General features: G+C 36.7%; 1 protein-coding gene across 1 annotated transcript in view; it reads left to right on the forward strand.

Annotated features, from left to right (window-relative positions):
• The first annotated feature begins 2,456 nt into the window (after positions 1–2,456).
• The window catches only part of VWDE (von Willebrand factor D and EGF domains), a 71,192-nt gene continuing 49,680 nt past the window's right edge, over positions 2,457–23,968 (forward strand). Inside the window, exons 1-3 of the mRNA XM_059395722.1 lie at positions 2,457–2,717; positions 12,372–12,556; positions 15,910–16,141. Coding sequence (XP_059251705.1) covers positions 2,657–2,717; positions 12,372–12,556; positions 15,910–16,141 — 478 coding nt within the window. The 5' untranslated portion in view covers positions 2,457–2,656. The remainder of the gene's footprint in view (positions 2,718–12,371; positions 12,557–15,909; positions 16,142–23,968) is intronic.

Consider the following 23,968-nt stretch of genomic DNA (forward strand, 5'->3'; position numbering starts at 1 on the left):
CATGATCCCAGCGTCCTGGGATCGAGTCCCACATGGGGCTCCTTGCTTGGCAGGGAGCCTGCTTCTCCCTCTGCCTCTGCCTTCCACTCTGTCTGCCTGTGCTTACTCTCGCTTCTCTCTCTATGACAAATAAATAAAATTAAAAAAAAATCTTTAAACTCATAAAATAGTATTCATTAGTCAAAAACTGAGGGGAAAAATGGGACCCACTGTATTTTAAATTATATAATTTAAGTTGTATAATTTGTTGAGAATTAGGTAAGTAATGTTGTCCTCCAAGAAAATATAAACGTTGCTTGCATTTCTACAGATATTGTTGGACAAAAAAAATTTACAAAAAGACTTTTACAACTTAATCTTGTTTATAGCTATTATTTTATTCCTTGTGATTTCACAAATGGACTGAGACAATTGATGTTTATTTTTCTGCCCCAGTTTTTTGTTAAATATTTATTCATTTATTTGAGAGAGAGAGCTAGCATGGGGGTGGGTGTTGGGTAGGGTGGAGGAGCAGAGAAAGAGGGAGAGGGAGAGAGAGAATCTCAAGCAGACTCCCCACTGAGCATGGAGCCCTACAAAGGAATGGATCCCAGAACCCTCACCTGATACTGACCTGAGCCAAAATCAAAAGTCGGTCTCCTAACTGAGCCACCCAGGTGCCCTTCTGTCCATTTTATTAGGACTTAATATGCTGAAATAAAAGATGTACACTAAAAATTCTCTGGGTTTTCATCCTGCTCACCTTAAATTTCTCTTTCATAATTAGGTCTGAAGATGAAAATCATCTGCCCAACCCCACCAAAAAGTTATATTTCACTTTTTTTCTGTATCTATACTTGGGTGGCTTCTTCGCATGTAAAAGGGGACTACACACAAGTTATATGCAGTGCAAAGGTTTTTTTTTTTTCTCAAAATGAGTTAATACTTACACTTTTAGAAACAGGTTTAAAATTCTTTAATTGCAATTTATCTTTCAAAGAAAGTTATAAACTATTTTTTTTTTTAAGATTTATTTATTTGAGAGAGAGTGAGTGAGCAAGAGAGAGCACTACCAGGTTGGAAGGGCAGAAGGTGGGGGAGAAGCAAACTCACCACTGAGCAGGGTTCCCAATGCGGAACTCAATTCCAGAACCCTGGGATTATGACCTGAAAGCAGACACTTAATGGACTGAACCATGCAGGCACCCAATTATAAACTATTTTCAGAAGGACTTCTTTTGGGCATCTCCTGTGTTTATCATCATGCCTCATCCAACCCCTCAGTCCTCCAAATCCATAAATGGAACTGTGGCCTGGATCCTGGAAGATCCAGGACATTGAGGCTACTTTCTGTTGACTAGTGTTTTCTTTTCCCTAAGGTACTAGCTCTGAGGGCAAAGTCCCAAGTGATGGCTAAGGGGACTCAAGAACTGAGACTGCCGAATAGAACTAGGAAAGTGAAGTTTCATTTAATGACATAGAATGATGCAGAAACAGTTGTGGGGCTTTTTTGGGTTGTTTTGTTTTGTTTTGTTTTAAATTTGTTTTGTTTTGGGGCACCTGCGTGGCTCAGTGGGTTAAGCCTCTCTGTCTTAGGCTCAGGTCATGATCTCAGAGTCCTGGGATCCAGCCCCACATCAGGCTCTCTGCTCAGCGGGGAGCCTGCTTCCCCTTCTCTCTCTCTGCCTGCCTCTGCCTACTTGTGATCTCTGTCTGTCAAATAAATAAATAAAATCTTTAAAAATTTTTTTGTTTTGTTTTGTTTTTTGTTTGTTTCTTAAGGCGGGCACCTGCTTCCTCTGCGGAGGCAACCACACATATAAAAATAACTTCATTAGAAAAACCATCACCCCCCCCCCCCCCCACCCCCGCAGCCTTGGGAGTCATGTGACCATGTGTGGCAGGATCCTGAGTTACTGGGTCACCACTGGACAACTTGAAAGAACACAGGAATCACCAGCAAATATAAAATGGGTAACCCTAGGTGTTTGGAAGTCTCAATGTCCTCCTTTCCACTTCTTAAAACTGTCATTGAGGCAGAGGAGGAGAGCTACCAGTATTGGAATATTAACCTCTGCTCCCTCCTTCCATCCTTCATCACCGAAGCCTTAGGTGACAGGGGCAACTTCTGAGAAGCATGTGCACCTTTGGAGGCAAACCAGCACCCCCAATTACCAGGTTAAAAATCCGTCTATAGGAGTAATCAAGGGCACTGCCCCTTCCAACAGAACCCCGCAAGGCTGCTTTTATTGGAGGTCCATCTGAACAATTTCCAGGATGACCAAGTTGTCTTAAAGCATTTGTTAAAACAGTGAGACGCGAGGGGCCATGCTATACCCCGTGAGCTTGTCCCCTGGACGCGACCGCTGCTGAGGTACAAGGTGGTGGAGCCACAGCCGCAAAACGCCAGACGCGGCCTCCAGGGAGGGAAAGTGGGCGTGGCTTCCCGCCGGGTGGGCGTGGCTTCAGAGGGGGACGTAGCCGCAAAGCGGCGGCGCGAAAGACGCTATTCCTGGGAGGGACTGCTGCGCCCCAGAGCGAAGAACACCCAGCGGCTCTGAGGAGTTAGCAAGAACCGGCCGAGAGAGTCCTGTGATAGGCCTGAGGTGTCCCCATCCTGCCTGCGCCCGCGGCCCCGGGCTCTGCGACACTTTGGACCCCACGCGCGGCAGCCACGATGCTTGGCCGACTCTGGGCGCTGGCGCTGCTGCTCCTGGCCCCGGGGCAAGGTCGGCAAGGTAGGGCACCGGCGGAGGGGAGCCCTGGGACGACACTCCGGCCTGAGGGAGAAGGGGGCATCTGCTATTTGTCCCTCACTGCCTCCGCCGTCCCCTACCGCAATCCTTGAATGGCCAACTTGCACCCTTTCAGCTCTCCGTTTTCTCCCTGCGTTCAGGAGGTTGTCGCCTCTCTTCTCCCGCTGTGAGACCCTCAGTACCCTCAGTACTGTTACTCTTCCTCTGGTTGTTTCCTGCTGATACCCTGGTCTTTGGGTCCCTTTAGTTTACTCTAAGGAACTTGTACTGCCTCTGCCAGGCATCCTTGCGGAAAGTGAATCCGAATTATTCGAAAAGAGTTCAGTTCCAAACGGCGCGGTTTCTGCCCCAGTCCCACCCCACCGCTGGAAATAAGTAATCGGTGAACATTTATCCCCACTATAAGTCAATAAGTCGGGGCGCCTGAGTGGCTCCGTTGGTTGACCTACTGCCTTCGGCTGGCGTCATGATCCTGGAGTCGTGGGATCGAGTCCCGTATCGGGCTCCCAGCGCCGCGGAGAGTCGGCTTCTCCCTCTGACCTTCTCACCTCTCATGCTCTCTCTCACGGTCTCTCTCTCAAATAAATAATTAAGATCTTAAAAAAAAAAATAAGTCACTAAGTTACGTTTTGTGTATGACTTTTTAGTTTATGTTAGAATCCCTCTTCCTGCTGTAAGAGATCTCTATGAAAATATAGCGCCACCCCCCCTCTCTTTAATCCAGGACAAAAGAAAACCGTTTAGAATTCAGTGAAGTTAAAACATTTATTAGGTCTTCCTTATTGTTTTTTGTGTATATACAGATAAAAGTATTAAGTGAAGGGTAACTTATTCTTTTAAATTTCCTTATATTTTTCAGTACTAAATCTGATCTGTTGTACAACTTCGAAAAAAGTTATGGGCAACTTTTATAATTGCTTAGGGTATAATTCTGTCTTCTCATCTTGCTAATCTCAGTATTTTACTAAATTACATTTGCTCTGTAAACAACGGAGGGGGAAGAACAAGCGATCTTTCCCTCAGGAAAGATTTTTAAAATAATATTAAACCCCAATTTATTATTTCCTGAAATGATACCTTTTTTTTTTTTTTTGAAGATTTTTATTTATTTGTCAGAGAGATAGAGCACAAGCAGAGGATGCTGAAGGCAGAGGGAGAAGCAGGCTCCCTGCCAAGCAAGGTGCCCGATGTGGGACTCCATCCCAGGACGCTGGGATCATGACCTGAGCCGAAGACAGACACTTAACCAACTGAGCCACCCAGGCGTCCCTCCTGAAATGATACCCTAAAAAGGTATCATTCTTCTATACCTTCCTTGGTTTGCTTACAGATGTACTAGATCTTCCTGAAGATCTAGTTCTTGAAGAACAGTTAAACATACATGTAATAATATTAAATGTGCATGTATTATGGTTAGATAAAGTATTTCCAGAAAAATGACCAGTATTTATAAAGAGAATCTGCTTCATTGTTGACTATAGATCACAAAACCCCTTCTTGCCTCCATATAATCTCTCTACTGAAGGCAAATATTAACCTTACTAGGTTTTAACTCCTATCTTGGTAAAGTTGGTCATTTTTTAATCTTTAATAGAGTCAAAATAGGAAGTAAATATGAGTTCTTTTTTTTCAAACAGCATCATTGAAATATAGCTCATATACCATATAAATCACTCACTCACACTGTGCGATAGTTATTACTGTGTATAGTGATCTGGGTTTTAGCATATTCACAGAAAAATGCAGCCACTATCGGGGCGCCTGAGTGGCTCAGTGGTTAAGCCGCTGCCTTCGGCTCAGGTCATGATCTCAGGTTCCTGGAATTGAGTCCCGCATCCGGCTCTCTGCTCAGCGGGGAGCCTGCTTCCCTCTCTCTCTCTCTGCCTGCCTCTCCATCTACTTGTGATTTCTCTCTGTCGAATAAATAAATAAAATCTTAAAAAAAAATGCAGCCACTATCATCAGTTTTAGAATATTTTTATCACTTTGAAATACCGTACTCTAGCTTTCGATCCCCTATTCCTTCCATTACCCTCTCGCCTTTCCAACTGTAAGCCATCTCTGACCTATATTGTTCTATGGATTTGCCTATTCTGTGTATTTTATGTAAATGGGATCATATACTATGTTGTCTTTTGTGACTGACTTTTTTCACCTAGCATTATGTTTTCAAGGTTCATTCACGTTGTACTATATTTAGTCCTTCACCTCTTTTTGTAGTGGAATAGTTTTCCATTCTCTGTTTACCACATTTTGTATGTACATTCATCAGTTAATGAACATTTGGGGTTTTTCCACCTTTGGGCTATTATAAATAATACTACTTTGAACATCCTGGTACAGGTTTTTGTGTGGACACATGATTTCATTTCTCTTAGGCATATATATAACTAGAGGTAGAATTACTGAATCAGGGAATAATTCTGTTTAGCTTTTTGAGGAACAGCCAGATTGTTTTCCATAGTGGCTGTGCTGTTCTATCATCCCATAGAAGTATATGAAGGTTCTAATTCATCCACATTCTTGTCAATATTGAGATTTTGATTTTAGCCATCCTGTTATGTATGAAATGACATTTCTTTGTGGTTTAATTTGCATTTCCCTCGTGGCTAATGATGGCAAGTGCTTTTCATGTGTTTATTGGACATTAGTATATCTTCTGTGAAGAAATATTACTCTGATACTTCAACGGTTTTTTTAATTGGGTTGAGTTATATGAGTTATTTTTGTTGTTGAGTTGTATGAATTATGTATGTATTATAGATACAATTCTCTTACCAGATACATGATTTGCAATTTTTTCCCCATTCTGTGAGTTGTCTTTTCACTTCTTTAATAATGTCTTTTGAAGCATGGAAGTTTTAATTTTAATGAAATCCAATGAAGATTTACCCCAGTTTTTTTTTTTTACTCCAGTTTTTTTTTTAAAGAGTTTTATAGTTTTTGCTCTTGTATTTTGGTCTTTGATACATTTTGAGTTAATTTTTATATATGGTACAGCATAAGGGTCCAAGTTTATTCTTTTGCATGTGAATATCCAGTTTTCCCAGCACCATCTGTTGAAAAGACTGTGCTTTCCCCATTAAATGACCTTGGCACCTATGCCGAAAATCAGTTGAAAACTAGATGGAAATGTGGGTTTATTTCTGGACTCTCAATTTTATTCATTGGTCTGTGTTTATCCGTATATCAACACTATGCTGTTTTGATTGCAGGTGCTTTGTAGTAACTTATGAAATGGAAAATATGATTGCTTCTATTTAATTTTTCTTTTTCAAAATTGATTTAGCTATTCTGTGTCCCTTGAAATTCCATATGAATTTCGAATTAGTTTTCCTATTTTTACAAAGGAGTCCCTTGATATTCTGATAGGGATTTGATATTAATTTGGGAAGGATTACAATCTGAACAACATTAAATCTTCTGATCTATGAACAAGGATGTATTTCCATTTACGTAGATCTCCAGTTTCTTTCAGCAATATTGTGCGATGTTTAGAGTGTAAGTTTGGACTTCTTTTGTTCAATTTATCCCTAAGTTTTTTGTTCTTTTGAGGCTAAGTAGGTGGAATCGATTTTTAAATTTTCATTTTCAGTCTATTCACTGTACATGTATAAGAGTATAATTAAGTTTTGTATCTTGATTTTGCATCCTAAAACCTTGTTAAATGTGTTAATTATAACTCGATCTGTGACTAGAGATAGTTTTACTTCTTCTTTTCCAATCTGGATACCTTTTATTTATTTATCTTGCCTATTTGTCCTAGTTAGAACCTGAAGTACCATGTGGAATAAAATTAGGGAGAGTGGGCATTCCTAATCTTGTGAGAAAGGACCCAGTCTTACTTCATCAAGTATGATGTAAATTGGAGGGGATTTTTTTATATGTTAGTTTTTTGTTTTTTTCCTGTTTGGGTGTGTGTGTGTATGTGTGTGTGTATGTAGATTCTCTTTATCAGGTTGAGTAAGTTCTATTCTATTGCTAGTTTGTTCAGTATATATATCAAAAAGGGGGGTTAGATATATTTCAAATTATTTTTCTGGGTCTTTTGAAAGTACTTGAGAATTTTTATGTTTTTATTCTATCAATATTAGTGTATTATGTTAATTCATTTTTGGAAGTTAAATCAATCTTACATACCTGGTTTAAATCCCACTTGGTCATGGTTTATAATTCTTTGCCTAATTTCTGGATTCATGTTGCTAGTATTTTGCTGAGGATGTTTGCATCCATATTCAAAAGATGTATTGGGGGCATCTGGGTGGCTCAGTGGGTTAAAGCCTCTGCCTTCGGCTTGGGTCATGATCCCAGGGTCCTGGGATGGAGCTCTGCATCAGGCTCTCTGCTCAGCGGGGAGCCTGCTTCCTCCCCTCTTTCTGCCTGCCTGTCTACTTGTGATCTTTCTGTTGAATAAATAAATGGAAACTTAAAAAAAAAATGTATTGGTCTGCAGTCTTCTTTTCTTGTGATATCTTTTTTTCTCGTTTTTGTATCAGTAATACTGGGTTCATAGAATGAGTCTGAAAATATTCCATCCTTTTATATTGTTTGTGCTTGTGAAGAATTGGTATTATTGTTTAAGTGTTTGGTAGAATATAGCATTGTTGCCATCTGAATCTGGCCTGGCCTTTTTTTATGGGTGTGTTATTTTTTTTTAACTCAATATTTTTACATGACATATCTATTTGGATTGCTTATTTCTACTTGAGTCAGTTTTGTCATGTCTTTTTAGGAACTTGTCAATCTTATTTAATTTATCTAATTTATTATAATATATTCCTTTTAAAAAAATATTTATTTATTCTAGAGAGCGAGTGCACAGGATGTTGGGCAGGGGAGAGAGAAAGGGAGAGAGTCTTAAGCAGATTCCATGGTGAGCACAAATCCCCATGCAGGGCTCAAACTCATGAACCTGAGATCACGATCTGAGCCAAAACCAAGAGTCCAAAACTTAACCTGCTGTGCCACCCAGGTGTCCCTGTAATAATATTTCTTAATAAAATCTTTAGTGGTGTCTCCTTTTTCATTTCGGATTCTGGCAATTGAGTCTTCTCTCTTTATTCCCAGTCTCTTTAGCGATCTGCCAATTCTGTTGATTTTTTTTAAAGAACCAGCTTTTAGTTTCATTGATTTTCTCCATTGTTTTTCTGTTCTCAATTTTATTAATTTACTCTCTAATCTTTAAAATTTCTTTTCTTCTGCTTCCTTAAGATACAGTCTGCTTTTCTTTCTCCATTGTTAAGGTGCAAGTTTAGCTTGTATTACATTGGGATCTTACTCTTGTCTAATGTAGGCATATATAGCTACAAGTTTTCTGCTAATTTAGCAGCATCTCATAGATTTTGGTATACTGTATCTTTGTTTTAGTCTTTTCAGTATATTTTCTCATTTCCTTATTAATTTCTTTTTTGACCCATCAATTATCTAGGTTGTTTAATTTCCAGATATTTGTAAGCTCTTTAAATTTATTTCTGCTGTTGACTTGTAATTTCATTCCATTGTGGTCAGAGAACACATTTTTCATGATTTCTATCTTCTTTAAATTGATTAAGGTTTATGTTGTGGTTTAGTTTACTGTCTATCCTGAAGAATGTTTCATGCATACTTCAGAGGAACTTCTCTTTGCTGTTGTTGGCAGGTGTGTTCTGTAGATGCCTGTTAGGGTAAGTTGGTTTATAGTATTGTTCTAGCTCTATTTCTTTCTTGACCTTCTGCTCATTTTTCTATTCATATTGCAAGTGGAGTATTGTGGAATGCCTGGGTGGCTTAGTCATTTAAGCATCTGGCTCTTGATTTCTGCTCAGGTCATGATCCCAGGGTTGTGAGATGGAGCCGTGTGAGGCTCCATGCTCAGTGTGGAGTCTGCTTGTCCCTCTCCCTCTGCTCTTCTCCCTCCCAACCCCACTCACTCTCTCTCAAATATATAAATAAAATCTTTAAAAAAAAAAAAGTGGAGTATTGAAGTCCCCAACTATTACATTGAAGTAGGTATTTTTTTCCTTCAATGTGTGTGTGTATTCATAACTGAGTATCTTCCTCATGGACTGAACCTATCATCATTACAAAGTGCCTGTCCTTATCTCTAGAAACATTTTTAAAGATTTTTTTGGTCTGATATTAATATGGCCAATACTGTTTTCTTGTGGGTGCTGATTGTATGTTATTTTTCCATACTTACACTTTCAGTCTATTTGTATTCTTCACAAGAGGCATTCAGTTTTGCCTCTTGTTATATGAAGGAGGGCAAAGTAAAGAGATAAAGCAAACTAGTCACTCTACCAGACATTGCTTTTTAGTCTTCTGTCTTGTTGCAGAACTCATAGTCTAATTTTGAATATCAGAAGCCTTAAAAAAATCACAAATACTTAAAATTTTAAAAAAATCACAAATATTTAAAATTACCATAGAGCAATACACCAAAGGTTTATGATTATAAACTCAAGTATAATGAAGTAGCTGTGTTCAGGCATTAAGCATATTCAAAACAGTGATTTATCTACTTTCCTAACATATTTGTTTGTCTACCAGTTATGAATCTTAAGGAATCTTGGTCATTGTGTTAAAATTAGAAAACAATCTAGTACAGATCATTTTATATCTACAAAGAAAAGTAGAAAACCATTTCCATATTGTATCATTATGTATCTATTATTTATAACTTGACAAATTCTCCCAAAGTATTTGAAATCCAGATATTACAGATTCTATTATATACTATCTAACTTATTTGAATCCTCTTTGGAAAGACAGAATAAATAGAAATGTCAATTTTAATGTATATTTTATATGTACTTTTGATATGAGGGAAAAGTTATACTGGTAGTTTGCTAGAAAGCTTAGCACATCATCCATGTCATAAAATTGACTAATGAGTGAGCTCTAATTGTAGAGCTCTTCTTTTAGTATTTGAGGAGCTAAGTCCCAAATTTCCAAATGGGAGCCCAAACCAAGGATGGGATAGGATGGGAATTATAAGGATATAATTCTCACTTAGTTAACTGTATGTTGCATTCTAGAGTTAAGGTTATAATGAGGTTTTTAAGAGTGTGGCTTGTTTATTGCTAATAGATTTTAAAATTTTCTGCAGAGACCTTTAACATTTTTAAAAGACAAGTAGATTTTTTGGGAAAAATATGAAATGAACAATACAAAATATGGGTTACTATTATATGAGTTAAGAATTCACCTCTAAAATAAATACTATATAAAAATAAATAAATTTTAAAATTTTTCTCTGTAAATATTACATAATCCTTTAAATATTACAATATTTGATGTGGGGAACAAAGGCAAAGGAAAAAATTAAATTTCCTTATTGCTTAGAGCCCACTGACAAGTCCTTAAGATAGGTCGAGTGATTTCCCCTAAGAACTCAACTGTCTCAATGTTAATACTTTGCTAAGGACAGAAGGCAATTTTACATTAATATTAACCCAACCTCCAGGGTCCTTTAACATAAAAAAATTCCTTTGAAAATTTCCTTTGTCTCTACCCCCCAAGATACATGTTAGCAGTTATCCCCTAAGCATATGGCCCACCAATATACATGAGACACTTTAGGGGTTTAAGGTTTTACTAGACAGTAATAAATGACCATTTCCTAACGATAGCTATCCCCCTCAAGGTCCTAGAAACCTTGCCTCCAAAATTCGTTATAGACCTTCACTATCCCTAACCCCCTCCCAACTTAAAAGTATGTAACTGGTCACAACCTCAGTGCAGCTGTTTCTGCGCATGGGTCCTGTCACCATGCATTAATAAATCCACCTTTTTGCACCAAAGACATCTCAAGAATTCTTTTTTGAATGTTTGCTCTAAACCCCAACATTTCCGCACACTGTTGATTGCCAGTGCATTTACTACATCTTTAGCTTTGATTTCGAAAACAATTATTCGAAGTGCAAAGTCAGAGGAAATGTGAGCGCTATAGAAGCATTAAAGAAGGAAAAATACCCTTCAGAATCAAGTTAGAGTTAGTGACTTTTTTCCCAAGACAAAATTCTTGCAGGAAAGAGATCAGTGAAAATGTTTCAATAATTCATGCAAACCTCACTAGGAGTCTCTTTTTATATATTTTCTTAGTTTCTAACCAGGTACAATGTTGTGGTACTGATAGGATCTTAGAGTTATTTCAAAATTAAACGAAATGAAGCGTGTCTCCTGAGTTCTAGCCATATACATTTTATGAAATATTTATCTAACGTTGACAGTTTGAGATCATCAAAGTCAATAGTATTTTTTGGATTATACTTTTCTGGGGATGTTGAAAACCAGTAGAGCAAGAGATAAAAGGAGGAGAAACCTTTTGTGTTCATTCTTAAATTTTTTTACTATGAAAATTTCTTTGGGAATATCTTTTGTCTTGGAGAACAATACATTTTGTACAATTCAATTGCGATCTCTGCCAACAACAAAAAGCAAAAAAAAAATTATAATAAGTTTTAATAAACTACATTTATGAGATTGACTTATAAGGTAATATCTCTAGTTTATTGGACTCTTACTAAGTTAAGTGATTTTTATTTAAAAACACTTCTGTAATTTAAAATTATGTAATAAATTCTAAGAGATTTTGTTCAGTTAGATAATTTTTTCCCACAGTGAGGTACTTTCGTAATGATTGAATTTTTCTTTCACATTTCTATTTTATAGATATTATCAGTATTATAGTAGTTTCCTTGAACATACATAATAGCTAATATTTGGAGATTTTATACCTACTGTATCAACAAGAAACTCTAGTATTCAAATAAGGACAGTTCTTTATGCTTCCTATCATTTGAGAGTACAGGAACTTCAAACAAGAGTTATAATTCTAGTTATATTTCTAGGATTACTACCGCTGTTTCTCTCTTCTTGCTAGGAGAGGAGCTTTATGTTCTGCCTCTGTGGGTTTGACAGAAAAAGTTTCCTCCAGGTAAAGTGCTGCTCAGAAAATGTCTTCCCTAAAAAAAAACCTACAGTCTCCCTTTCTCCAGGGTTTTTTCTTGTTTCTCCTTCAAAACCGTTCCCCTACACCCCTTTCCTTTTCTTGTGCCTGGTAATAAAAAGGGACTTCGATACTTTATCTTACAAAAAAGAAAAAGGAAAAAAACTGAAAACTAAATTCTTTCCTGTACTCAAGAATGCAGGAAATTTCAGTAGGAGGGCATTTTGCAAAAATTAGCTTGGCCTTAAAAGCTTAATTCGTTGCCTTCCAGGACTTGGCAGAGATGGGATGTGGGGGGCATATGGCTACTGGGGAGGGATGTGTGTCATGAAGGGTCAATAATGGCATTCAGATCTGGAGGGCTACTCTCAAGAGGCATCTTTGCAGGGTCTGTGACTTCAGATGATAAGAGTAAACAAATCCTAACTCAACAGTGAGCAGCAGTATTGCTTGTCCAAATTAAATGAAAATAAAGTTCTTCAAATTGAAGTACCTCAAAAATACATTCTATAGTTTATTGATTGGTTTATTGCATTTATGGAAAATGCAAGTCATCTTTGACTTACTAAGAGATCCTGACATTTTATATGGTCATGATGTGCAGCTGTAGGTTTTTGCTTTATTTGGGAGGAGAAACAGTTTTATCTGAGGAATAAACTGTGTTAATGAGGAAAACACATACATAAGACACTGTCTTTCCATCCTAGCTCAGGAGTGCTCTCCTGGGGGACACCGGTTTCTTCAGAGTCCTTACAGAAGTGTGCATTTTGACTCAATGCACCTCCAGCATTCTCCCTCTCAAGACCTGATATGTGACCATTCTCTCTCTCCCGGATGGTATCGGTTTCTCATCTTTGACAGACCTGCTGAGATGCCAACCAAATGTGTTGAGGTATTTCAACTCACTAAGAACTACATGTGTGTTTTCTTATGTATTTTTTCATATGAGAATTGAATCTTGTTAAAACCAATTTTATTTCTCTCTCTGGAATATGATTTTAATTTTGTGTAAAGATTGAGTTAATCCAAAGGAATATTGTGCCATGTTCCCTGTTGTAATAATAATAGTAATAGCTAATGTTATACTCATGCAGTCCACCAAGGGTTTTTACCTACACTATCTTATGTAGTTTTTACAACCCTAGAATAAAGTCTGTTATCCTTATTTCCATCATAGAACACAGGACACACAGTTTCTTAAGCGAAAACACCCCTGCTAGGGTTACCTAGTTAAACAGCCACGTTTTGATCACAGGCCACCAGTCTCCAGGGCTCCTGTACTTACCTCTAAGTAACTTTCAAACAGTAAAATACTGTGTTGTCTAAGTGCTTCAAGTTCTTGTCAGTCTTAAATAGAAGGCTCCTTCTATATGAGGGCTCTTCATTCTCCTTATTGTTACCCACATTTTGTGGATTATGCAGAAGCAGGAATTATTTTCCCTTTCAAACGTAAGGTAAAAATACTCAGGGAAGATATCCAAATTTTAATAGTATTTAAGTTGTGACACTGTGGTCATCTTATTCTTTCCTTTTTGTTTATTTGCTTGTCACTTTTGTGACATTTTGTTTGTAATAAACTAAAAAATTTCAGAATTTAGAAGTAAAATTTGAGGAAATTCATTACATCCTTAAATATTTGTGTTTTCTTTCTTTGGCTGAACTAATTATAATAGAATCTAGAACCTCACACAAATGTAAAAGTGAACTGATTTCACTGGGTCTGTGCCCCAGGGAGAAGTATTCTCTGCCCCAACTCTCTCATTCCCTACTTGATTAAAAGCTTTAGAGGAGCCACCTGAAGAATCCATAGAACTTTTTTCTTCTTCTTCTTTTTTTTAACCTCTAGAGGTTAATGCAAGTCTGTGTAAATAAAAATGTTTATTTATGATGATTAAAGTAATTCATTTACATTATAGAAAACTTAGAAAATGAAGGACTATTAATAGAATAACATTCATTCATCGTATACCCACATAGTCATAATACCATAAAAACATTTTGCTATCATTCCCTCTTTTTATATTGTTCTGTAAGGTTCATGCTACATGTTCAATTGCATAACATGCTTTTTTCAGGTAGTTACAGCATTAGCATTTTCCTATGCTATTGAAAATTCTTTAATATTAATTTTGAAAATAATATTCTGTCATATGCATATACTGTATTTATATAAACCATTGCCATGTGTGAGCCTTTGGGCTCTTGCTATAAGTAATTCTGCAACTAGTAAACATGCATATAAATCGCTTATATTTTAGTGTATTGCGATTATTTTATAATTAAAATTAGTAAAGGTTAATATCTTTTTGAAGTTTTTGATACATATAATTGTTTTTTTAAAAATATGCTAATCTCGGGGCACCTGGGTGGCTCAGTGAGTTAAAGCCTCTGCCTTGGGCTCAGGTCATGAATCCAGGGTCCTGGTCAGACTCTGGGCTCAGTGGGGAGCCTGCTTCCCTTCCTTTCTCTCTGCCTGCCTCTCTGCCTACTTGTGATCTCTGTCTGTCAAATAAATAAATAATCTTAAAAAAAATAATGCTAATCTCTCATTTTAGGAGCGGTAGGTAAAAATACCTTTTTAAATACTGGATACTTTCATGTATTCATTAGACATCTGTATTTCTTTTGTGAATTATGTGTTTGTGTCTTTTACCCATCTATGATCTTACAGTTTTTAAGTGGATAATATTATATAATTAAAATAAAATAAGAAATAATGTGACAATAAATAATATACTAAATATAATGTTATTAAATAGTTCTTATTTAATTCTGTTTTTTTTTTTAAAAGATTTTATTTATTTATTTGACAGACAGATCACAAGGAGACAGAGGCAGGCAGAGAGAGAGAAGGGGAAGCAGGCTCCTCGCTGAGCAGAAAGCCCGATGTGGGGCTCAATACCAGGACCCTGAGATTATGACCTGAGCCGAAGGTAGAGGCTTAACCCACTGAGCCACCCAGGGGCCCCCAATTCTTATTAACTCTTACTTGTCTTATATTTTGAAAATTATTATTTAAACATAACTATCAATCTTTTCCTTTATGATTTCCATTGTTTTTAAGTATAGAAATCATAATATTGAGTATTGTAATTTGGATAACAATCTGAAAAAAAAACTGAGTCATTGCTATGTAGAAATTATGTTGTGTACATAATTATGTTTATACCTTACCATAGCACATACTACAATCCACCTGGAACAAAAAGGAAGGATGCTAAGTGTCTTGCCTGAGGTCATGCTTTTAGCAAGTACCTGCGTGGGTCGTTCCTAAATCATATGTAGTTTATTTTTCCTGGGTTAGTTTCCTATTTATTTTCATTTTCCAACTGGAAATGATTTTGATAATTGGCTTTAAGGGAGACTTTTCTTTTCCAAATTCCCAACCAGTTGTTTCATCACTGGATTTGAACAGTCCTTTCCTTTTCCCCTCATTTTTGATACCTCATGAACTATACATTAACTTTTTTTTTTTTTTAAGATTTTACTTATTTATTTGACAGACAGAGATCACAAGTAGGCAGAGAGGCAGGCAGAGAGGAAGAGGGGAAAGGAGGCTCCCTCCCTCCTCTCAGCAGAGAGCTTGATTGGGGGGGTGGTGCTTAATCCCAGGACCCTGAGATCATGACCTGAGCCGAAGGCAGAGGCTTAACCCCCTGAGCCACCCAGGCAGTCCCTATTAACTTCTTTTTAAAAAATTCTTTATATAAGTTCAATTTAGTTAACATATACTGTATTATTAGTTTCAAGTGTAGAATTTAGTGATTCATCAGTTCCATATAACTCTCAGTGGCCTTCTTATTGCCCATTACCCAATTACCCCATACTCCCTCCCCCCCAGTAATCTTACATATACTACATCCAGTAATTTTAGAAGAAATTTCCAAGGTGAGTTTATCTTTTTGCTCTATATTAAGATGACTTCAGATTCTCTTATGTTATCTTAGAATGTATCACTATGGTAGTAAGTTATCTGATACTGAATTTGTCTTATTTACATTACAAAGGTAATATAGAATAAATTTAAATGGAATAAGATTGTATTAGTTATGAACAATTAACCTTAAATTTAGTATTCTTTAAATTTAGTAGCTATGTAAAGTTCTTGTTACAGTACAGGTACAAGTTATTAGAGTTTTTAAATAAGAGTTTATTATTTTAAAGGTTGTTTAGAAGAAAATGCAAAGTTGACTTATGTGTGAAAATAAATTGGATTTTCAACTTTTGTTTTCTCTGTTGCAAAAGGTGAATCACTGTGGAACACAGGCCCCCATCTGGCTATCACTGAGAGATTCAGAGACACTGCCTTCACCTGGAGAGATCAAGCAACTGACGGCTTGTGCCACGTGGCAGTTTTCATTTAGTGCTACAAAAGACTGCTGCGTTTTTCAAATCCCAGTGTCTGTAAGAAACTGTGGAAACTTTTTTGTGTACTTACTACAGCCCACTCAGGGATGTATGGGATATTGTGCACAAGGTAAGAAAATATGAGTGATATCCATGAGCTGTTAATCACAGAACTGTTTGTGTTGGTGTTTTGGGGCCATTCTTTGGATAGGTTGTGTTGAAATAATACAGATCTCAGGAAGAGTCTTGGTCTGCCACTGTTTGTAGAGTGAAGCTAAATTTCTGGTTTAAATTAGCTAAACCTATTTAGGATTCTTTCCTCCCTTTGAACATGATGATTGAATGTGTTAAAAATTCATTGGTTTCCTCATGCCCCTTCACTCTTTTCAATTAAGAGATGAAGAATGGTGAGTAAAAGAGATCATGAAAATGTGTTTGATATTATTTCATCTTTCGTTCTTTAATATGGATTGAATGTTTATCCTTTGCCAGGAATTCTTTTATGACCTCGGGTTATGGTAATGAGCAAGACAAATGCGTTATCTTACCTCATGGAACTCATATTCTAGTGGAGTGCCTCAGACAACATACATAAAGGAACTGAATATGACCCAAAGAATAAAATAAATATCCATGAATCCCTACTATATCAAGGCATGATTAGAGAAATAAATGGGTGGAGGAAAGGAGATAAAGCTTTCTTAAGGACAAATGCAAATATGTATAGCTACTATCCCACCTATAAGGTGTAGTCTAATTCCTTTTGTTTTGGTTGTGGGCTGTACTTAGTGACTTGCTTCCAAATAATAGTATATAGGAAGGAAAATACAGTGATTTCATAGTGGAGAAATATAGTAGACACTATATTAATCAAGTGACCAAAGTTAATATCACTATTGATAATGTATGTTGATATTGGGCTTCTACTAATAATGTGCAATAAGATGCTCTTCTCCTTTGTGGTGTTCTTCCCTAAAAGCCATAACCCTGGTATAATCATGAGAAAATTCATGTAAGTCCAAAGTCAGAAGCATTCTACAAAATACCTGAACAACACTTTTCAAAGTGTCAAAATCATGAAAAGCCTTGAAAGAGTGCAAAAACTGTCACAGATTGGAAAGGACTAAGGAAACATGAAGAATAATGCAATATGATGATAGCCTGGATTTAATACCAAAACAGAAAAGAATGCTGCTGGAAAACTAGTAAAATCCAAATGGAGCTTTCAGTTTACTTAAGAATAGATTCCTAAGGTTAGTTTCTGAGTTTTAATAAATGATCATGGTTTTGTAATATGTGAACGTTAATGAAAGGGGTATTATTACAGGTAAAGATCCATATTATTTTCATAATTTTTATGTGAGTCTAAAATTAACTTTAAATAAAATGTTTTATCACAACCCAAAAATAAAACAAAAAATAAAATTATTTTTGAAAGCAGTATCTGTATAAATTAGAGAAAATAGCTATTGACAGGCACAGGGATGCTGTCTTACAAAGAATGCCTGAAGAAGGTTTCTCTCAGTAGATGATGAACTTGAGCTGAGCTCTGAATGAGGGGAATAAGTCAGCCATGGAAATATATGGGGAAAGAGCATTCCATGTAGAAAAAACAACAAATGCCAGTGTCCTAGGATAGACATGAAGATGGCCATTTAAGGAACTGAAGGAGGAACAACGTGGCAGGATGACTGAGTAGATGAGACTTTAGAGATGAAGTCAGAAAAGTAGGAAGGGGACAGAATCTGTAGGAATCTGTAGGGTCTGTAGACCATGGTAAGAACTTAGATTTAGTCATAACTGCAGTATAAAACCTTATGGGATTTAAAATAGGCGGATATGGTCTAAGGATTGTATTTAAAGGGCCACTATTCCTGCAGTAAGACTCCGTTTAGGAAGCTTTGGAAAGACGGTGGTGGCTCTAAGGTTGCGGCCCGGAGGGGGTGGCAGGAAGGAAATGGTTTATACTGTGTGACAGAGGAAAGAGGTTATTGAGTTGAGATGTCTCTTGGAAGCAGAACTCATACACTGGGTATGGGAGAAGATGGACAGAAGGGAACCAAGGACAAAGCATAGGTTATTTTCTTGAGCAATGGAAATGGGAAAGTAAGACATCAGTTGGGAGAGAAATGGAAAGTTGTACTTTGGCCTGTTTTGTAAGAGGGAACATGAGATATAGAGACATAAAATGTACACCAGGTTCATGAGCCTGCCGCTGATACGGTATTGACTAAGGATACTGGGGAATAGGAGCGCTTGTGGGTAGCTCTCATAATACACCATCATGGAGCTCACAATAGATAATCGAACTTACTGAGTTTTTGTTTGTTTGTTTCATTCTCTCTGTACTCAATTATGACTGTGAACATTTTGAAGACCACGTACCCTTTACATCAGGGTCTCAAAACCTTGTGTCCTTAACAAAGTAAGGATTCAACAAATGAATGTTTAATAGAAGTTTTTTTTTTTCTTTTAAGATTTCATCCACTCATTTGAGAGAGATGGGGAGAGAGAGAGAATGAACAGTGAGGAGGAGCAGAGAGAGAAAGAGAAGCAGACTCCCTGCTTAACCGAAAGCTCCATTCAAGGCTCGATCCCAGGACCCTGAGATTGTGACCCAAGCTGAAGGCAGATGCTCAAATAACTGAGCCACCCACGTGTCCTTAGAAGTGTTTATAGAACTAGTGACCCAACTCCTCAGATAGGAGGAGCTCAAAATAGAAAGAAACTACATAATACTGATCTTTTTTTGGCTTGGGCTGCGTAGATAAGAATGGAACCAATAATTGAGGGATTTATTCTTGGGGTAGAGGGAGTGTACTGATATGTGACCAGACTATGGGAGGAAACCAACTTCCCCCTATGTTATCTGGACTCCTTCATATGTAGTCGATTGAAAATGCTGGGAGATAGTGTTGTAGATCAGCCATCTTAAACTAGGCAAACACTGGATTCAGCAAAAAATAAAAATTGTATGAGTAACACCTACAAATATTTTCATCCTGAGGTTCTTAGACTCTCCAGATTAAAATAAAAATAAACAAACAAAAACGAATAACAGATCCGGCAAAAACAATGGCAAAGAGTATATATGTGGAACCACAAATTGCAATGAATGATGTGAATGAGAAGATTAAAAGTTGGCTGTAGCTAAGAACACCAGAGGTGGGGGAGGGTGAAATTTATGAGATGCTGAGAAAGCCTCTACTGAGAGCAGGGCATTGACACTGAGGGTTTGAAGGTAGACAGTCCTGGGGCAGATAAAGAGTGTGGGGAAGAACCTCTCAGAGAGCAAGGGCAGCACGTGAACAGCCTTAAGGCAGTGAGTGTGGTGTTGCTCTCATGAGTGAAACAGTACAGAGATGTTGGATCACAGAGAGTGAGGGAGAGCCCAACAAGACATGGATTTGGGAAGGCAGCAATGCCTGATTCTTAGGGAGCTCTTAATTTTATTCTCTGTGCTATGAGAGGTCTTAGGAGAATTATCCTGAGAGCATGAGCCAGTAAATATTCATGTTTCTTACACAGCTGCTGGCCAGCTAAACCTGGCGGAAAGCGGTACGTTCACTGAGGAAGGACAGCATCTGCTCAGCTAATAGAGCTAGTGTTACTCATTGGGAAGGAGAAAATCTAGAGAGATGCATCTGTTTCACTGAGCGGCCAAGTTAAGAGATTTTGAAAAATGTCTTTTAAGTGTTTTTCAATTTTCGTGTCATTAAAAAGTTAATTTTTTATGAAATTTCAAATAATATTGCCAAGTATTTGTGGAAAATTGTGTAGGTGTTTCAATGGAAAAAAACCCAATAATATGCCTACATTATTTTAAGAAATATTGATTACTGTTAAAAATGAAAATAAAACTTTCATACCAGAGAATATCATAAAATAAAAACAATCAAGTCATCAGAAATACTGTTTACATTGAATTTATAAACAAAATACATAAAATTTGCATTTTTATGACATACCCTTAAAACTTAAAAAAAATTCCTGTGGGGGGGAAAAAAAACTTAAAAAAAAAACTTAAAAAAAAATTTCCACCCATTCAGTTTCTCAAGCTTGAATATTCGAGAATTACTTCTCTTATTCTCCATATTCAAGTCCTGCTACTGGTTTTAATTAAGGAGAATTTGGGGGAGAAGACTGTTATTTTTTACTCTTTGTGTGTAAGATATTAATCAGGCAAACACATGAATTACCCTCTCTGATGTACCAATTAAAAAAAAGCTTACCTTAAAATACTATTTTAACTGGAATTAGACTTCATGGATAGCAAACAAAAATGAGTCACTTAATCTGCGTTGTGTCTCTTTTTCTTGGTTACCAAGAATCTGTAGCAGATGTTCCCAGTTGATGGTGGTTTGGCCATGTTACAGTGAAAGGCTGAGGACTCTGTGAGTCTCTAGGCTTTTGCTTTTCCTTCACAGTGAGGGGATGAAGGTCCAGTTTAAGCCCTTTATGTGCATTTTAAACATTATTATTTAAAGATTTTATTCATTTATTTGACAGAGAGAGATCACAAGTAGGTAGAGAGGCAGGCAGAGAGAGAGAGGGAAGCAGGCTCCCTGCTGAGCAGAGAGCCCGACATGGGACTCGATCCCAGGACCCTGAGATCATGACCCGAGCCGAAGGCAGCGGCTTAACCCACTGAGCCACCCAGGCGCCCCCTTTATGTGCATTTTAGACAAGATGAAATGGGAAGCCCTAAGGGTGCAAAGAGGGCATGTGCTAACAGAAATACTTCCCTTTAAGGAGTTGATTTGGAATAAGTCTTATGATAGCTACTTTAGAAGAATTCTTTGGCTTAACTCTGTTTTCAAGAGGCAGTCTGTAAAATGTACTTTTTTACTTGGACAAACTTCTGCTCCCAGCAAATGGGCAGTTGGATAGGCAACAATCAGTCAGTCATATTTAGCTTAAAAAATCATGAAAACAGCAAAAATTAAAAATGTTTTACTTTAGGGCGCCTGGGTGGCTCAGTGGGTTAAGCCGCTGCCTTCGGCTCAGGTCATGATCTCAGGGTCCTGGGATCGAGTCCCGCATCGGGCTCTCTGCTCAGCAGGGATCCTGCTTCCTTCTCTCTCTCTCTCTGCCTGCCTCTCAGTGTACTTGTGATTTCTCTCTGTCAAATAAACAAATAAAATCTTAAAAAAAAAATGTTTTACTTTAATAATATATTCTCATGACTGTGTTTTGTTTTTTAAAATTTGTATATAATTTTCACACAGTTTATCTGCACTTTCTAGAAGCCAGATAAGAAAGGTTAATTCAAGATTATACTTATCAATACCATTCAAACAAAAAGACTTATATATAATTATTAAGAATTCATTAGGGGATGCCTTGGTGATTCAATCAGTTAAGCATCTGCCTTTCGCTCCGATCATGATCGCAGGGTCCTGCTCAGCAGGGAGTCTGCTTCTCCCTCTGCCTGCCACTACCCTGCTTGTGCTCTCTCTCTCTCTGACAAATAAATAAATAAAATTAAAAAGAAATATGTAAGGTCTAAACACCCCAACTGAAAGTCAGAAATTTTCAGATTGGATAATAAAAGCAACAACCAACTATAGGTTCCCCAGAAGAACCCATTTTAAATATAAAGAAAGATGAGGTTGAAGATATAAAGATAGAAAAAGATATACTTAAGTACCACATATCACAAGAAATCTAGAGTAGTAATATTCATATTAGACAAAATAAATTAATGAGCAAAGGATATTACCTAGAAAAACAAGGGTCATTTCCTAAAGATAAAAGAGTCAATTGAACAACAAGACAAAAGAATCCTAAAGATTGGTGTATCTAATAATGGAATTCAAACTACATGAAGCAAAACTTACAGAACTTCAGCAAGAAATAGACAAATCTATGGTTCATGTTGGAGATTAGCAGCCATCAGTCGATAATTGAGCACATAGAAACAAAAGCAAAAAAATGGAGGAGACTAGAAAACTCTTATCAATCAACTTCATCAAAATGACATTTAGAGAAGATTCCACAAATGATTGAGTAGCCCACATTCTTTACAAGTGCACAGGAAGCATTATCAAGATAGATTACTTTCTAGACCCTAAGTAAGGAAATTAGAATATTAGAAAAAGTTTGATGTTAGTAAAAAAAAAAAAAAACCGACAACACCCCACTAAATATAGAGTGAAAACAAAGTTTACAAATAATAAAAACCTCAGCTTATAGTTAAGATTATTTATTTATTTTAGGGAGAGAGAATGAGAGAGGGAACACAAGCTGGGGGAGTGGGAGAGGGTTTCCCGCAGAGTGGGGAGCCCCATATGGGGCTTGATCCCAAGACCCTGGGATCATGACTTTAGCCAAAGGCAGATACTTAACAACTGAGCCACACAGACAACCATTAGTTCATAGTTAAGAAATTAGAAGCAGCAGTGTAAATGAGACCCAAAGTAAGCAGGAAGGAAATAATGACCAGAGTGAAAATCAATGAAATAATACACAAAACAAAAAACTTAAGATAATCAAAAGGTAGTTCTTTGAGAAATTCAATAAAATTAATAATTCTCTAGCTAACTCAATCAGTACAAAACGATAAGACAGAAATTTCCAATATCAGGATAAGAGAGATAATACAAGTACAGACTCTATGAATATTAAAAGAATAAAGAACAATTACAAATAATTCCCAGTACATTTGACAACTTAAATGAAGTAGACAAATTTCTTGAAATGTACAGATAACTAGAGCTTACTCAACAAAGATAATTTCAATGGCCCTATATTAAACAAATTATATTTCTAGTTAAGATCTATCCCATAGACAAAACAAACAAATGAAAAACCCTGGCCCAGATGGTTTGGGAATTCTTCCTAATAATAAAGGAGGAAATAATACTAATTTTACACAACTTTTCCAGAAAAATGAGTAGTAGGAACTATGAGACTTCTCTAGGGCCCACATTACTCTGACACGAAGAGCAGACACACATGACAAGAAAACTATGAAACAGTATCACTCGTGAATATAAATACAGATGATATCGTCTATTTAGAAGACATCCAGTGGAATCTACAAAAAACTACTAGAACTAGCAAACAGAGATATTGAGTAAAAAGATCAACATGTAAAAGTTATATGTAATTCTTTATATACCAGCAAAAATTTCATCTAAAAATACCAATTATAGTACTAAGTATATGGAATACTTAGGAATAAATATGGAGAAAGATGTATAAGACCTATTAAATAAGAACAGTAAAACTTTGCTAAGAGAAATTGGGAAACTTAAAATAATGGAGAGATAAACCATGTTTATGGATCAACGATTCAATGTTAAGAAATCAGTTCTCGGGGTGCCTGGGTGGCTCAGTGGGTTAAAGCCTCTGCCTTTGGCTCAGGTCATGATCTCAGGATCCTAGGATCAAGCCCTGCGTCGGGCTCTCTGCTCAGCAGGGAGCCTGCTTCCCCTTCTCTCTATGCCTGCCTCTCTGCCTACTTGTGATTTCTGTCAAATAAATAAATAAAATCTTAAAAAAAAAAAAGAAATCAGTTCTCCTTGGAATAATTTATAGCTCTAAAACAATCCTGATCAATATCTCAGCAAGCTTTTTTGTGGACATTGAAAAATTAATCCTAAAATTTTTAAAGAAATACAAGATATCAATATCCACAACTATAGTGATAAGGAAAAGAATTGGACAATTTATGCTAACTTTTAGACATATTCTAAAGTTACACTAATCTACAGAGTATTGTATTTGCATCAAGATAGACAAATAGATGGGTGGAAAAGTATAGAGTCTAGAAATAAATCAACACCATAGTTAACTGATTTCAACATGGAAACACAGTCAGTTCTTAAGGACAAATTTCAACAAATTGGGTTTCCATATACAAATAAAATGATCAAAATGCAAATAAAAAATAACTCACAATGAATATTAGTTTGAGTTGCAAGTAACAAAATAAGTAAAGAGAATGTTTAAA

The sequence above is a fragment of the Mustela nigripes genome, chromosome 4 (assembly GCF_022355385.1).
Source record: "Mustela nigripes isolate SB6536 chromosome 4, MUSNIG.SB6536, whole genome shotgun sequence".
In the NCBI taxonomy this organism is placed as follows: domain Eukaryota; kingdom Metazoa; phylum Chordata; class Mammalia; order Carnivora; family Mustelidae; genus Mustela; species Mustela nigripes.